General features: G+C 43.4%; 1 protein-coding gene across 3 annotated transcripts in view; it reads right to left on the bottom strand.

The window, feature by feature from the left end:
- Window positions 1-18,048, bottom strand: part of arhgef10la (Rho guanine nucleotide exchange factor (GEF) 10-like a) — a 127,148-nt gene that overhangs the window by 81,574 nt on the left and 27,526 nt on the right. For 2 of the 3 annotated variants that reach the window (XM_041888422.2, XM_041888424.2), the window contains 9 exons: window positions 17,888-17,996; window positions 16,830-16,933; window positions 16,301-16,378; window positions 15,045-15,224; window positions 13,829-13,945; window positions 13,053-13,145; window positions 8,594-8,764; window positions 6,697-6,842; window positions 925-1,097 (listed from right to left, as the gene is read on the bottom strand). In XM_041888422.2, coding sequence (XP_041744356.2) covers window positions 925-1,097; window positions 6,697-6,842; window positions 8,594-8,764; window positions 13,053-13,145; window positions 13,829-13,945; window positions 15,045-15,224; window positions 16,301-16,378; window positions 16,830-16,933; window positions 17,888-17,996 — 1,171 coding nt within the window. The remainder of the gene's footprint in view (window positions 1-924; window positions 1,098-6,696; window positions 6,843-8,593; window positions 8,765-13,052; window positions 13,146-13,828; window positions 13,946-15,044; window positions 15,225-16,300; window positions 16,379-16,829; window positions 16,934-17,887; window positions 17,997-18,048) is intronic. The other variant, XM_041888423.2, reaches the window with a different exon arrangement.

The raw sequence follows: 18,048 nt of genomic DNA, 5'->3' as shown, positions 1-18,048 counted from the left end.
ACCTCGCCGAATGACATCACAGGGGACGGGGAACTATAAATAGACGGGCCAGTCTGTGTGACTGGCAGGCTGGAAAGTAATTCAACAGATGCACAGAGGAAGATTCCTGGAAAGGCATGATTAAGGGAATGGCTTGCATTGGGCCAGTGCTAAAATCTCAAATCAACCATAGCTTTTCAAACACATGACAGGCTAGTAAAAGACTGGGAAAAGAGAGAGAGAGAGTGATATACCTTTAAATGTACCGTTAAATGATCTCACAGTGTTGCAGTACACTTATAAGACTGTAAGGCTTAATCTTCAGAGAATCTAAGCCTAATCTTGGCCTCCTTGTTAAACTGTTGCTGTTCGCTGAGCGTGACACGGTCAGACGCTACTGTAAAAGTCGCCATTAATATTGAAGTCATGGAGCTCCAACTTTAAAAGGCTGTTCCATTACATCCTGATAAGGCTTTGTATCTCCTCCTTCCCATGGCACATTTATCAGGGATCTCTCCACCAAGCTGTACGCACAACAGAGTTTTGTGGGAAAAGGACTGTTGCACCATTCGATTCCTATCTAGTGCTGCTGCTTCTCTAATTGGAGCTGGAGAGGAAGGGAATAATCTCTGCAGATTGATGACACCACTCCAGATATGTTTGTGGTCTATCAGAGAGTGAAATGAGACTGTGGAGGGTGCGGCTATGTTTTCCATCATCGCAATTTTTTTCACAAACACATCCTCAATCAGAGTGACAGCGCTGTGTCACCAGAATTCACTGGGACAGTTCACAGTAGGAAACAGATTAGAGGGCTGTGCTGAATCAGACCACAGGGCTGAGACTAGGAGTCTGGCCAAGTGATGAGATTAACTGGACTACATGTAGGAGATGATGAACAGGGATAGAGAGGTCATGTATGGATGACTCAGGAGGTTTACCAACCTGGGGGACAGGCACTGCCAGGGTGCTTGGCACCGCCATGCTGGAACAAGGTTTCCTTGGCCTGGGAGGCCTCCTGACCCACCTCCACCACCTGGACCTGCAGCAGGGGGGCGCTCCACTTCATGGTGTACTTAGGACCAACAGGGACCAGGCTGCTGATATCAGGGAGGCCCCTGGTGATGGAAAAAAATAAGAAAACAAGTTAAATCAAAGCTCTTCCCAGCGTCCCGCTCCTCCTAACAGAAGCACTAATCCCAAACCACCAACAGGAGGAGAACTGAGGTGTCATTCTTTGAATTATCACAAAAATAGCTGGGGAGCAGAATTAGAATCCGTCTGATCAGCTGTGTTCACGGCAGAAAGCAGGACCCCCGGCTGTGAGCAGCGTTCATTTTATATTCATATATTCCTGTAATCAAGCACACAATCAACATTGTGATCAGTTTGTCAAGATTCTAGAGGGCAGGCAAAGTCAACTTCAGGGGAATCAAGTTGAACAAAACATGGGGTGATAATTACTTTGAAGGCTGAACAAGAGAGCTTTGAGGTATGAACGTCTCAGACAGGAGCTTTGCAAATAGAGGAACATCTTTCCTGTTTACCTATAGCTCTGAGAAGATGTGATCAATGGCGATGTCATAGAGGATAAATTGGAGAGGTACCAAGAAATATGTTATGTCAGTAATCTAGGACTCCTGTTGCTCTAGTTAAGCTGCCTGACATTTGTTAAAAGCTGATAAAGCTCTGGTAACTCCAGATAGTGCTAGAGAACGCTGTATTACTCTTTGCTATGCATTTTGCCTAAATATATCCCTGCAAAGCCTTGTAGGCTGAGCCTCGTGTTGCTGCTGCTGTGGCGCTGGGAAGGTGTTTGTGTATTTAGATTGAAGAGCTGTTTAGCAGAATTTACTCTACTCTACGGAGACACCTTCGGAAAGTATCCATTCCCTTTGACTTATTCCAAGTTTTGTTGTGTTACAGAGCCTGAATTCAAAATGGATTTAAAAATAAATAAATCTCACCCATCTAAACACAATACACCATAATGAAATACAGAAATATCAAATGTACATATTGTAAGTTGTCACGCCCTGGCTCTGGGGACTCTGAAATGTTGAGCCAGGGTGTGTCGTTTCTGTGTTATATTTTCTATGTTGATGTGCTAGATCGTTTAGATCTATGTTGGCCAGTGTGGTTCCCAATCAGAGGCAGCTGTATCTCGTTGTCTCTGATTGGGGACCATACTTAGGCAGCCTGTTTGGCACTAGTCAGTGTGGGATCTTGTTCCGTAAAGGTTTGTTTTGTGTAACCTAGGACTTCACGTATTGTTTGTTTTTGTGTCGTGTTAAGTACTAAATAAAATGTACGCTTATCACGCTGCGCCTTGGTCCGTATCTTCCGTTAATGATCGTGACAGAAGATCCCACCAAAAGAGGACCAAGCAGCGTGTCCAGGAACAGACAGCCTGGACCTGGGAGGAGATCCTGGACGGGAAGGGATCCTGGACTTGGGAGGAGATTCACTTCGGAATGGATCGCCGTCCTTGGGAGGAGACTGTGGAGGCGCGCTATAGAGAGGAGCAGCGGCAACGCAGAGGGTACCGGCCGAGGAGGAAGCCCGAGAGACAGCCCCAATAAAAAATGTTGGGGGGGCTAAAAGGGTGGTTGGCGGAGCCTAGGGTTAGAGCAGAGCCAACTCCCCGTACTCAGGCTAGGAAGCGTGTGACTGGACAGGCTCCGTGTTAAGCGGAGCCACGTACTGTGCCGCGAGTGTTCCGGCACAGTCCTGTACGTCCTGTGCTAGCACCACGCACGTGTCGTGCAAAGATGGGCATTCAGCCAGGACGGGGTGTGCCGGCTCAATGCTCGTGGTCTCCAGTACGCCTCCTCGGTCCTGTATATCCTGCGCCAGTGCCACGTGCTGTAGCGCCAGTACGAGTACACAGCCCCGTACGTCCTGTGCTGATGCCTCACACGTATTGTGTGGAAGTAGGCATTCAGCCAGGACGGGTTGTGTCAGCTCTCCGCTCCAGACCTCCAGTCCGCCTCCACAGTCCGGCCCGTTCTGGCTCCCCGCACCAAGCCAGTGGTGCGTGTTCCCAGTCCAGCCCGGCCTGTTCCTGCTCCCCGCACCAAGCCAGTGGTGCGTGTTCCCAGTCCAGTCCGGCCTGTTCCTGTCCCTCGCGCCAAGCCAGTGGTGCGCGTCGCCAGCCCGGTCCGGCCTGTTCCTGTCCCTCGCGCCAAGCCAGTGGTGCGCGTCGCCAGCCCGGTCCGGCCTGTTCCTGCCCCTCGCACCAAGCCAGTGGTGCGCGTCGCCAGCCCGGTCCGGCCTGTTCCTGCCCCTCGCACCAAGCCAGTGGTGCGCGTCGCCAGCCCGGTCCGGCCTGTTCCTGCCCCTCGTCGCCAGCCCGGTCCGGCCTGTTCCTGCCCCTCGCACCAAGACAGTGGTGCACGTTGTCAGCCCGGTCCGGCCCATTCCTGCTCCCCGCACCAAGCCAGTGGTGCGCGTCGTCAGCCCGGTCCGGCCCGTTCCTGCTCCCCGTACCAAGCCAGCGGTGCGTGTGTCCAGTCCGGCACGGCCCGTGCCTGTTCCACCTGCTCCACTCCGGAGCCAGAGCAATCCGCTCCACCGGGGTCCGGTCCAACTCCAGTCAGCGGATCCACTCCGGAGCCAGAGCAATCCGCTCCACCGGTGTCCAGTCCAGCTCCGGCCAGCGGCTCCAGTCCGGAGCCTGTACGGTTTGATCCACCGTCGTCGGGTCCAGCTCCAGTTAGCGGTGCCAGACCAGATCAGGGGCGCAACGGGGAGGTGGAGAGAAAGTGGTGGTCACGCCCGAAGCCGGATCCGCCTCCGAGGCGGAATGCCCACCCGGCCCCTACCCTGTTGTGTTTGTGTGGCGCGGTCGCAGTCCATGCCTTTGGGGGGGGGTACTGTCACGCCCTGGCTCTGGGGACTCTGAAATGTTGAGCCAGGGTGTGTAGTTTCTGTGTTATATTTTCTATGTTGATGTGCTAGATCGTTTAGATCTATGTTGGCCAGGGTGGTTCCCAATCAGAGGCAGCTGTATCTCGTTGTCTCTGATTGGGTACCATACTTAGGCAGCCTGTTTGGCACTAGTCGGTGTGGGATCTTGTTCCGTAAAGGTTTGTTTTGTGTAACCTAGGACTTCACGTATCGTTTGTTGTTTTGTGTCGTGTTAAGTACTTAATAAAATGTACGCTTATCACGCTGCGCCTTGGTCCGTATCTTCCGTTAACGATCGTGACAGTAAGTATTCACATCTCTGAGTCAATACATGTTAGAATCACCTTTGGCAGCGATTACAACTATGAGTCTTTCTGGGTAAGTCTCTCAGAGCTTTGCACACCTAGATTGTACAATATTTACACGTTATTCTTTTTTAAATTATTCAAGCTCTGTCAAGTTGGTTGTTGATCATTGCTAGACAGCAATTTTTAGTCTTGCCATAGATTTTCAAGAGGATATAAGTCAAAACTGTAACTAGGCCACTCAGGAACATTCAATGTCATCTTCATAAGCAACTCCAGTGTATATTTATTCTTGTGTTTTAGATTATTGTCCTGCTGAAAGGTGAATTTGTCTCACAGTGTCTGTTAGAAAGCAGACTGAACCAGGTTTTCCTCTAGGATTTTGCCTGTGCTTAGCTCTATTCCGTTTCTTTTTATCCTAAAAAACTCCTTAGTCCTTGCCGATGACAAGCATACCCATAACATGGTGCAGCCACCACCATGCTTGAAAATTTGAAGCGTGGTACTCAGTGATGTGTTGTGTTGGATTTGCCCCAAACATAACACTGTATTCAGGACATAAAGTTAATTTCTTTGCCACTTTTTTTTGCCGTTTTCCTTTAGTGCCTTATTGCAAACAGGACGCATGTTTTGGAATATGTTTTATTCTGTACAGGCTTCCTTCTTTTTACTCTGTCATTTAGGTTAGTATTGTGTTGTAACTACAATGTTGTTGATCCATTCTCAGTTTTCTCCTATCACAGCCATTAAACTCTGTAACTGTTTTGAAGTCACCATTGGCCTCATGGTGAAATCCCTGAGATGTTTCCTTTCCCTCTGGTAACTGAGTTAGGAAGGACGCCTGTAACTTTGTAGTGACTGGGTGTATTGATGCACCATCCAAAGTGTAATTAATAACTTTACCTTGCTCAAAGGGATATTCAATGTCTGCTTTTTTTTTTACCCATCAACCAATAGGTGCCCTTTTTGCAAGACATTGGAAAACCTCCCTGGTCTTTGTGGTTGAACCTGTGTTTGAAATTCACTGCTCGACTGAGGAACCTTACAGATAATTGTATGTGTGTGTGGGGTACAGAAATTAGGTAGTCATTCAAAAATCATGTTAAACACTATTATTGCTCACAGAGTCCATGCAACTTATAATGTGACTTGTTAAGCAAATTGTAATTCCTGAACTTATTTATGCTTGCCATAACAAAGGGGTTGAATACTTATTGACTCAAGACATTTCAGCTTTTCATTTACAATTAATTAGTAAAAATTTCGAATTAAATTATTCCACTTTCACATTATGGGGTATTGTGTATAGGCCAGTGACACAACTTTATATTTTATAAATTTTAAATTCAGGCTGTAACACAACAAAATGTGGAAAAAGTCAAGGGGTGTTAATATTTTCTGAAGTATGTCTTGCATTCTCAGTGAATTTGGTAATGTTTTTTCCCCCTGTTCAGAGAAATTAGTCATTTTAGTCGATAGGTTTATGTCTCATCCTACATCCTGATATTACCAGGTTCTGATCACTAGATGGTGCTGTTCCTGCTATTAGGTGATATTTTTTTTAAGAATCCCAAAATGACAAATTGGTTTCCTTACCCTGTAAGCAGTCTATGGACAATGTACGACAGCAACCCATGCTTTGGTTGTGTTTACCTGGCCACCGTTTAAAATGCAAACTTTTTAGCATTTGTCGCACAAATCCAATGCAAGTCAATGGCACCTATATCAGCATTTTCACAAGTAACATAATTGAGTTACACAATACATTTTTAGATAATTTAGGATGATTTGAACATGAAGCATGACAATGCTAATATAGGTACCATTGACTTGCATTGACTTGCATTGGAAACCAATATGTCATTTTGTAATTTGGGTGAACTATTCCTTTAACATTCAGGGGGAGGGTGGATTTTTTTTAAATATAATCTAATAGCAGGAACACCACCATCTAGTGGTCCGAATCTGGTAATATCAGAATGTAGGATGGGATATAAACCTAAAAACTTAAATGACTCATTTCTCTGAACAGTGGAGGGAAAAAAACATCCCCAAATTCACTGAGAATGCATTACATAGGATGAAGAAACAATACTCTGAACTGCAGCTCCATACTACGTGTCAAACATAGAGAACTGATACTGTGTACTCGTTGTTGGGTTGGGATTGGCATGGGGTTGTGGGGGGTCTGTGAGTGGCTTTTGACCATTTCTTTGGAATCCTCATGTCTTACTCATTGTTAGATTTATTTCGGGTCGAAATCTGATGTTATGTATTATATTTATTGAATATTATATGAATTCTATCATTTAAAATCGCCAATTTGGGTGCAATCAACTAGCTTAATTTCTCAGAGATCAAATTATATTTCAACACAATAATGTTGCAGGAATGCTAATCTTATCTGTTTCTAACCACAGAAACGATTTCAGAAAAATCTGACATAGTGGGTGTCAAAATCCTCTTTCTTGTGCTTTTTGAGGTGGAACAACCCACCACTTACTTGACGTTGATGTTGGCACAGATGAGTATGTCATTGAAGAGGAAGACTTTGCGCTCCTTAGACTTCAGGATCTGGCCTCGCTCCCCGTACACCGTCTCAATCAACGTCTCACAAAGCACCAGCGACCCCTGGTCTGAGTTCAGTTGCTAAAGGGACAGAGCAATCAGGACACTGTCTCAAAAGACACATCACAAAGGGCCAATTCCCCAGGGTTTCAGTTCAATTGCTAAGGAGCACAGCAGGCAGGCTAAAGTCTGGTTAAGTGAGTGTTTCATTGGGAATCAGTAGCAGATCAAGGTAGGTTTGTGCAGTCAGGGCACACAGAACACATTCACACGCTAACACACACACACACTCACAAATGGAAATATTCACAGAAATGTTGCTGTATGCTACAGTATGTGAAAACACACAAGGCATACTTTCCTGCATGGCAAAGGGTAATATAATAGGAAGTAGTTTTATGACATGTTCCGGTAACTTTTTATGTCCAGCTGAATCAATACAGTCAGTTTTATGAATTCTAAAACAATCTTCTGAAAAAATAATAATTACAACAACAGTAAAGCCCAAAGACTGAATGGATGGTAAAGTACAAATATGCAGCTCAGATACTGTGTCCCACTTTAATGTTTATGTTTGTTCCATAGAATCACAATTTTATGAATAATGAATTTGTGTTCTGTCCATATTACAATGCACAGTGTTCTACATCCCATCACATCTCACAAAATTGATTATTATATCTGTGGGGAATCAGTAACAGTTTTGTTCAGATGGCTATGAAATGAGTCATTAGTCAAACAGTAGCCTGTCATCTATGATCACAGAACTACAGCACCCTCAAGAGGCAGACAGATGTAAGTTATGGAAGGGCCCCTCAGAAATGTCCAAAGTGTCAACCGTGTGTGTCCATGAGTGACTGTTTTGTGTGAGCGTGTGTCTGAGAGATAGAGTAAAACAGAAACCTCAACCTGTTCCCACTAACAGTGTTATCTCCCCTATTCCACTGACTTAGATACTTAGAGACAAATAATTCATATTTCATTAGACGGTTATGGGGTTATGGAAGAGAGCTGCTTCCTATTGCAATTCTGCAGTCTCACCGCAATAAATGGAATTATGTGTGGAGCAGACGAGATTGGCCGAATCAGCTCATCTCAGGGCTCTGGAAAATTCACCACCATGGAACAGTAGAAAGAAAGAGAGCGAAGGAGGGACAGAGGGAGGGAGAGGGAGAGTGGGAGATGCTGGGCTGCGGGTGGTGAGAAAGAGAGAGAGCGAGGAAGAATGAGAAAGAGATGGAGAGGGAAGAAAAGAACAGCAGCAGGAAAGGAGGGGGGGTGGAAACGAGAGGGAAATGAGAAGGCGAGAGACTGGGGAGAGATAACTCTCTCACGGTTTCCAATTAAATGTCTCATTTACCCCCTAATTCCTCTTATTCAGAAATGCATTTGTTCAGATTTGCAGCGTCTAGACTGTAATTCCAGTGTGGTAATGGAGAAGGAACGCCCCTGCCGTGGTGTTTGGATGCTGTTCAGGGGCGATAATGGGCATCATTTCTGGGCAATGATTTTTCTAAATAAAAAGGCTTTCCTAAACTAATGTCTGGGAAGGTAATGTAAGTGATGGCTATATAGCCTAATGCATAGATGTTTGGCTCATGCTGATAACACAGTGGAGGTAGAGGAAGGGCTCTGGGGTTGAGCCACATAGTGAGAAGGTTGATTACTGTGTGTGTGTGTGTGTGTGTGTGTGTGTGTGTGTGTGTGTGTGTGTGTGTGTGTGTGTGTGTGTGTGTGCAAGCGTGCATGCATGTGTGTGCGTGCTATGCCATGCATGTGGTTTCTGTGTGTGTGCAAGTGTGTATCCATGTGTATTGCAGTGGTTCGTTCACCTTGCTGAGCGAGCGGTCGCTGACACTGCGTGCTAGCTGCTGAGTCTCAGCTATTTGGTCGGCCACACGCTTCTGTTCATTCAGCTTCTCAGCCAGCATCTCCAGTTCAGTCAGAGCCAGCTGCAGAGGCAGGCGATCTACGTGACCCTTAGGTGTGTTCTTCAGCATGTCCTAAACAAACACAGAAACAAACACTAAATAAAGTGAATAGGTGTTGGTTTGTGTGTGTGCACGTGTTTCTGTGTGGAACGCCCAGAGCAATGTAAAACCCCATAATTTACATTTTCATATTTATTTAAGAAATCCATTGAGTTTCATCACAGATCTGTGTGTGTGTCTGGCTTACCTGCAACTGTGTGTGCTTGTGGACCTGCAGAAATATGTCCTTGTATTCTGTGTGTGAGTCCCAGAAGGGTTTAAGTGCTTTAAATTTAGTTCCCTGTGTAATGTATGATTTAACACAGACACTCCCTCTCCGGAGTCTTGAGTTTTAGGCAAGAGGAAAACGCCTAATTCATATTCATAACTTATCTTTGAATTCATGGCTAATCGATGCCTACTGAGGGATGAAATTAGGTACTGCAGTTCCAGTACGCAAGTTCAAATCAAAATCTTCGCACACACAATCTTGAGAGAGGAAGAGTAAAGGAAGAAAAAGGAGCTGACTGCATGAAAAGCTAATATGGTTATGCACTTGGCAGCCCTAAGTAGAGCCATGCCTGGTGTTTGATTTAGAAAATGTTACTATAGTAGATTTCAACTGCTCAATGTACAGTGTGCAGCTCACCCTGCACTAACATAAATAACATGAGCACATCTACTGCTGCTACGCTTCCCAGAAAAGCAATAAAAACAAGTAAGCATCCCAGAAGAAAAGTGCTGAAAATAGCCCACGTTAACATGTGTAGCTTAAGAAACAAGGTTCTTGAAATCAATAATTTGCTAGTAACAGATGACATTCATATTCTGACTATCTCTGAAACTCACTTAGATAATATCTTTGATGATACAGTGGTAGCAATACAAGGTTATAACATTTACAGAAAATATAGAAATGCCAATGGTGGAGGTGTTGCTGTTTATATTCAGAACCACATTCCTGTAAAGATTAGAGAGGATCTCATGTTAAATATTGTTGAAGTAATATGGCTACAGGTTCATCTGCCTCACCTAAAGCCCATTCTGGTGGGAAGCTGCTATAGACCACCAAGTGCTAACAGTCAGTATCTGGATAACGTGTGAAATGCTTGATAATGTATGTGATATCCACAGAGAGGTATATTTTCTGGGTGATTTAAATATTGACTGGCTTTCATCAAGCTGCCCACTCAAGAAAAAGCTTCAAACTGTAACCAGTGCCTGCAACCTGGTTCAGGTTATCAGTCAAACTACCAGGATAGTTACAAACAGCACAGGAATGAAATCATCAACATGTATTGATCACATCTTTACTAATGCTGCAGAAATTAGCTTGAAGCAGAATCCAGATCCATCGGATGTAGTGATCACAATATTGTAGCCATATCTAGGAAAACCAAAGTTCCAAAGGCTGGGCCTAATATAGTGTATAAGAGGTCATACAATACGTTTTGTAGTGATTCCTATGCTGTTGATGTAAATAATATGTGTTGGTCTGTGGTGTGTAATGAGGAGCAAACAGACACTGAACTTGACACATTTATGAAATTGCTTATTCCAGTTACTAATAGGCATGCACCCATTTAAGAAAATGACGGTAAAAACTGTTAAATCCCCGTGGATTGATGAGGAATTTAAACATTTTATGGTTGAGAGGGATGAGGCAAAAGGAATGGCAAGTAAGTCTGGCTGCACAACCGATTGGCAAATTTATTGCAAATCATGTGACTAAACTGAATAAAAAGAAGAAGAAACTAAACTATGAAACAAAGAATGAGAGTAAAAAGCTTCGGAGCACATTAAATTAAATTTTTGTGAAAAAGACAAACTCAGCTCCATTTATTGAATCAGATGGCTCACTCATCACAAAACCTACTGATATTGCCAACTACTTTAATGATTTTTTAATTGGCAAGATTAGCAAACTTAGGCATGACATACCAACAACAAACGCTGACACTACATATCCAAGTATATCTGACCAAATTATGAAAGACAAGCATTGTAATTTTGAATTCCGTAAAGTGAATATGGAATATAAATATGGAGGTGAAAAAAGTATTGTTGTCTATCAACAATGACAAGCCACCGGGGTCTGACAACTTGGATGGAAAATTACTGAGGATAATAGCGGACGATATTGCCACTCCTAATTGCCATATTTTCAATTTAAGCCTACTAGAATGTGTGTGCGCCCGGGCTTGGAGGGAAGCAAAAGTCATTCCGCTACCTAAGAATAGTGAGCCCCCTTTACTTGCTTAAATAGCTGACCAATCAGCCTGTTACCAACCCTTAGTAAACTTTTGTAAACAATTGTGTTTGACCAGATACAATGCTTTTTTACAGTAAACAAATTGACAACAAACTTTCAGCATGCTTATAGGGAAGGACATTCAACAAGCACTTACACAAATGACTGATGATTGGCTGAGAGAAATTAATGATAAAAAGATTGTGGGGGCTGTTTTGTTAGACTTCAGTGCGGCTTTTGACATTATCGATCATAGTCTGCTGCTGGAAAAACTTATGTGTTATGGCTTTACACCCCCTGCTATATTGTGGATAAAGAGTTACCTGTCTAACAGAACACATAGGGTGTTCTTTAATGGAAGCCTCTCCAACATAATCCAGGTAGAATCAGGAATTCCCCAGGGCAGCTGTCTAGGCCCATTACTGTTTTCAATCTTTACTAATGACATGCCACTGGCTTTGAGTAAAGCCAGAGTGTCTATGTATGTGGATGACTCAACACTATACATGTCAGCTACTACAGCGACTGAAATTACTGCAACACTTAACAAAAAGTTAGTCCTAAATATTTCTAAAACTAAAAGCATTGTATTTGGGACAAATCATTCACTAAACCCTAAACCTCAACTAAATCTTGTAATAAATAATTGTCACGCCCTGACTCAGAGGACGCTTATATGTTGAGTCAGGGTGTGTATATTCCTTGTTGTGTTTTTCTATGTTGTATTTTCTATGTTTAGTTCTAGTATGTCTAGATCTATGTTGGCCGGTGTGGTTCCCAATCAGAGGCAGCTGTCGCTCGTTGTCTCTGATTGGGGACAATACTTAGGCAGCCTATTGGCACTAGTGGGTTGTGGGATCTTGTTCCGTGTGAGGTATGTTGTTTGTCTACCTTGGACTTCACGTTTCGTTTCATTTGTTGTTTTGTCGTGGTGTTTATTCAGTATAAATAAACATGTATGCATATCACGCTGCGCCTTGGTCCGTCCCGTCTATAAACGAACGTGACAATAATGTGGAAATTGAGCAAGTTGAGGTGACTAAACTGCTTGGAGTAACCCTGGATTGTAAACTGTCATGGTCAAAACTACAAATACTGATACTACAGTAGCTAAGATGGGAAGAAGTATGTCCATAATAAAGCGCTGCTCTACCATCTTAACAGCACTATCAACAAGGCAGGTCCTACAGGCCCTAGTGTTGTCACACCTGGACTACTGTTCAGTCGTATGGTCAGGTGCCACAAAAAAGGACTTATGAAAATTGCAATTGGCTCAGAACAGGGCAGCACGGCTGGCCCTTGGATGTACACAGAGAGCTAATAATAATAAAATGCATTTCAATCTCTCCTGGCTCAAAGTGGAGGAGCGATTGACTACATCATTACATGTATTTATGAGAGGTATTGACATGTTGAATGCACCGAGCTGTCTGTTTGAACTACTGGCGCACAGCTCGGACACCCATGCATACCCCACAAGACATGCCACAAGAGGTCTCTTCACAGTCCCCAAGTCCAGAACAGACTATGGGAGGTGCACAGTACTACATAGAGCCATTACTATATGGAACTCTTTTCCACATCAAGTAAATGATGCAAGCAGTAAAATTAGTTTTAAAAAACAGATTTAAAAAAACACCTTATGGAACAGCAGGGACTGTGAAGCAACACAAACATAGGCACAGACACATGCATACACACACACGATAACATATGCACTATACACACACGTACACATGGGTTTCGTACTGTAGATATGTGGTAGTGGTGGAGTAGGGGCCTGAGGGCACACAGTATGTTGTGAAATCTGTGAATGTGTTGTAATGTTTTTAAACTTGTATAAACTGCCTTAATTTTGCTGGACCCCAGGAAGAGTAGCTGCTGACTTGGCAGCAGCTGATGGGGATCCATAATAAATACAAATACAAATCATGCCATGTGCAGAACTCTTGATTAGGTGTATAAAACATTGTCTGATGTAAATCTCAGATTGTTTATATTTTATGTTTTCTAATATGACATTATCTAGTCACTGTTAGCAGTGATGAAGGTGCTGGTAAAGGCATATACCTGCAGTAATAGGATGAACTGGGGAAAGCGTTGGATGGGCTTCACCATGAGGCCGTACAGGGTGATGCGATCAATACTGGACGCCTGCTTCTTCTACACAACACAGGACAAGTAGGTTTACATAAACAACATAGCATAGTACAGTCAGGAGATAATCAATACACTAAGAGAAAGACACCTTTAGTGCTTATTCAAAGGAGGAAGATATATAGAGTTTAGGAGTGTGGGAGTAGGAGTGAGTTTAGGTTAGTAAGGTGTGGAGAAACAGACTCTGGTGGCTGTGCTCGTCATTAGAGAATGAGTAAGTGGAGGTGGTCAGCGTACAGTATATGAGTGTGGGTGTAGGTCATAACACAGGGAGTGAAGTCCTACTGCTGTGTATGAATAGAAAACTGCTGAAAATCAGAGCCACAATGTGCTACACTGACATCATCACCCGAACAGGTTCATCATTAAATACAGTTTACTGTGTCAGACTTTAGGTTTGACAAGGTGTACTGTACAGTATGTGAAAATTGCTAATTGGTGCAGTATAAATATTCTCTATTAGTGCAGTATATCGCAAAAAAAAGAAAAGCCTTCAAGTTGAAAGAGAAACAATAAAGCAACTACACTTTTAACCAAGTATCAAGACACCAGTTGAATATAGTATATTATAAGAGCCAAATTAAATAGTAGCTGAAGATTGACTGTGACCGTGGGTTAGAGTGTATTGAAAGAAAAATAGAGTGTTTTGGAGAGAAAAAACACATGGACAAGTCTACTTTGTAACTCACCTTTAAGAATTCCAGGAAAGCTGGTTTGGACATGCATGCCTTTTTTATGAGGGCCATGGCATTGGTGAAGTTATTGACATAGTCGCTGTAAACATCTAGCACCATGGACTTGGAAAACTGTGGAAATCCAGAAAAGTGGGATTATCGGAAATGCAAGAGGAACAACCATTGGATTTCACATCAGGAATATGTTGCGTTTTTCAGGAAACAAATTAATTCAGGGACAAGTCATGTTTGGTTATTTCATCTTTAAAAACATCTGAAAACATCTTTCTTCTGACAGATGTTCAAAGTTCCTAGAAATTCAACAGCTCAACAGCTGATCTAGCAAAATCCTAATCCTGGAAATCCACAGGTAATTTCAATGTTCGTTCAATGTGGTATTTAAGACCCTGATCTGTTTACCATCCAGGAGACCAAAAACACCCTTCACAATCCATTAGAAGGGGTGAGGTGGGGATATTGAGAGGCGGCTGCGACGGCACACAGTCATTCACTCTCCTTTGATTAAACACTAAGCGGGCTGCTGACGGCAGCAGTAGCTGGAGGAGCAGTAGCTAGAACATTAGCCAGTCTCACATAGAAATTAACCCTATACTTCATCTGCTCTGCAAGCCAGGCACAAACAACACACAGATACAAGTATGAGACCTATAACATAAAACATTAACAGCTGGGCGACAAATCCACTCTCAGGTGAAAAAAAGAAATCAATGAGGAGTGTTGGGTCCCAACCCCCAGCCTCCCTAACACCTCTCACAACAGGCTAATTTGGCTGGTGTCAGGATATCAATGAAACATCACAATAAACAGGGCCAGCAGGAAGGCAGAGGGTCGAAATGGTCTCTTTGATAGGTAAATAATGAGCTAGCCTTATGGATGAGCACATTGCAGAGGGTCACAGCAGCACATTCATACATTAGTCCAATGGACCAGTGCCAATGCAATAAGCAGACATATTCTGAGTGTATTTGCTGCAAAATAGATATTAATCTAAGCTGTAATTGTCTCCATGCATGCGGTTAGTGTTGTTTTCTCAATTTTAAGTGCAGCTCATTATAACTGTGTGTGTGGAAATTGTCTCATTTTACTTGGACAAATAAGTCCCTGAAAATCTCTCTCTCTCTCTCTCACACACACACACACACACACACACACACACACACACACACACACACACACACACACACACACACACACACAAAGTCTCACTAACCGAGGCCACAAATAGGTCCCCAATCTTCTCACTGCTGTCCCACTCAGCCACACGTGACGCAAGTGCGATCTGGAACATGGAGTGACACTGAGTGATCTCCCGTAGACGGTAAAATATGGGACGGATCTTCCGTGGGCTCAGGATGCGTGGGTCCGCCTCTAGCAAGGGCCTCTGGTACTCCTGGGGAAATAGTACACCCAAGTTAACTTGGATTAGGTATGCTTTACGGTAGAGAACAATATAAAACACACAGGTAGTCCCTGATCATAAAATGCAACATCTCTCAACAGATACAACAGCAGCATCCAACAGGGCTTGGACCCTTACTGAAAGGCACATTGATGCACTCATAAGTTAGTAACACTCTTATAAGCAATTGCAATTAGTTAAGACACTGTACAGTATCAAAACTAGTCAACTGTGTAAAACATGTGCACATGACTGCAGTGTCTTTTAAAGTGAGAGTCATTTAAATATGGCGAATGTAATCTGTGCAATCAGAAACTGCCAGATGCAGTCAGCAGAAAATCAGCAATGAAAGGCAATCTTTGGAAACAACAATAGATGATAGACTAGTGCTGCTATTGTTGTTTTACGAGCCTCCCCTGCCCAACCATAAATCCTCCACAGCAAATGAATTATCGACAAGTGGAATATGGACAGGGCAATTTCTGTTTTTACAGGACTGAAGTCGCAGTTCTTAATGTAATAGAAATTGTGCTCATGGCTATTTTCTTTTATGTTTCCTCTAGCAGTGAGTTGGACTTGTTGAATGGTAAGCAAAATCACAAAAAAAGGATTAACATCCGCAATTATCAAACACAATAATCTCATGCCAAAACAAAGGTAGTACATCATCATATCTTAACAGAAAATATTTCGCCGCACATAACCCTCCCACTGATCACACCTGATTCCATTTCAGCAGGTGTGTCTCTTCATCTCTGAGGAGAGATAATGAATGTTTCTCTCTCCACCAGAGAAAAAGAGAGATAAAAAAAGAAGAGAGAATCCCATTCTGTGATTCTGTGAAAACCTGACAGAGAGAAAATCTCTCTCTTAGCAGCAGCGGGGTACCACAGATGTGAGAGGAATCTGTTCTATCATGATTATTTATGCGGAGCAAGCCTGGTAATTTCATACTTATCTCCAGTTTCCTTTTCAGACTCATTCTTAAATGCTGAAAAGATGAACGTATTACATCTGTCAGAGTAAGCATAGGGCAGAGGAGGGGTGGTAGGGGGTAAAGCACTCACCTGAAGGATTCTCCTGAGGGACTCAAGATAACTGCGCTCACTCTGAATGATGGAACCCAGGATGTGGCGTCTGACCACCTGAGGACAGAGGAGGCCAGTCAGGGAAACATACAGGTCAGAGGTCAACGGCCACGCACAGAAAACGGCATGATGGGAGTTAATTGTATGCAGTACAGCCTCAGTTGTGTGTGACAGGTTGTTTGATAGTACTAGGCTACTGTAGTCATGCCTGGTTGTGTGATAGTACTAGGCTACTGTAGTCATGCCTGGTTGTGTGATTGTAATAGGGTAAGAGAGTTTGGGTGGGGCAGCCTTCTTTTCATGAGGCCCAGATTTACCCTGAGGTTTCCCTTGAAATGAGTAGCCCTGTCCTTAACTGTAGCAGACATATTTCTCCCAATCATCCTACAGAGTCAGTGTTGGCAATAGAAATATCATTGCATGCATATCACATGAATCTAGAGATTCACAGAATACTATGACACACACACACACACACACACAAACATCTGCATACACACATACACACCTGCTGGCTGCTCAGTCCCTCAGGCATGGGGCTCAGCTGTGCAGGAGGCTGTTTCACCTCCGACACAGCCACATCCAGGTACCCTGCGTCATCCTCCACATCCTCTGCACAGGGAAACACACACACATACACAGAGGCACATTTAAAGCTTTCACATGTCAACTGGAGCCACACTCCCAGATGCACTCCAAGTTTATTACCTATAAAATATAAAGAGATTTGCACTCTGCTTGAAAGACTTAGGAGGGAAAAATACATTTCAAACAATAATGTATCTTAGTAGAAGTAAAGAGGAGAACAGACAGTCCATCTGCAAAAACGCGTTCAAACACTCGCACACACACACTCAGCATGAATACAAAAGCGTTCAAAATGCACTAAACAGAATCCTTCCCTGCAACCATACAGACATAGATACTAAAACTGATTTTCGCCCGCCAACACCACTCCAATGAATGACTTTGGAGCGATAATTGTGTGTCAGTATCAGAAATATATCATGCTGCCCAGATTCCCCCTGATCAACAGCTACAAATAGAACCACTGGCCTCTTTTCCTCTTTTTTATTGTTTTAAAAATTGTTTGAGTTGTGGCTCTGTTATCTGTGGTTTCTGGAGCTGCTCGACACTCCATTAATGGATGTTAATCTGGTTCCATTGTGTACTGAGACTTCCTGGGGTAAAAACCTCTATCATGTGAGATTTTCTGCCCGTTCCTCTCCCACACATCAAACCCTTCAGTTGGCCACAACGTCTGTCTTTAATCGGCGCGAGCCACTCGACTTATCCCAGCTGTGTCATTTGAAATATCGTACATCGTTTAGATCATTTTTCCACAAGTCTTTTCTATTTTAAAGCTGGGATTGGAAAGGAAATGGGAGGCTTTCTCCTCTATCTGTCTCTAACATTACTTTTGGCTCGGCTAGTTCTCCACCGCAGCTTAATTCAAAGAGGCAGATGAAATGTATGTGAACTCCTATCTTCCACAGAAACTCTCACTTCACAACAAATTTACACATGAGAAGGAAACTTCCATCTGAGAACTTTTTCCCTGATTACCTGAGTGGTCCTTCTTGTGCAGGAAGGAGACTCTCCGCATGAAGGCTATTTTGGTCTTGTCCAATCCATCCTTGGTCCCACTTCTAGCTGCCTTCATTAGCTGATGAACCTGGTTCAAAAGGACAAAGAGGCAAAAACAGTTAATCCACGAGGACAGCGAG

The sequence above is a fragment of the Coregonus clupeaformis genome, chromosome 10, assembly GCF_020615455.1.
Source record: "Coregonus clupeaformis isolate EN_2021a chromosome 10, ASM2061545v1, whole genome shotgun sequence".
In the NCBI taxonomy this organism is placed as follows: Eukaryota; Metazoa; Chordata; class Actinopteri; order Salmoniformes; family Salmonidae; genus Coregonus; species Coregonus clupeaformis.
Note: the sequence above shows the minus strand (reverse complement) of the source record. Positions and strands in the feature narration are given on the sequence as shown.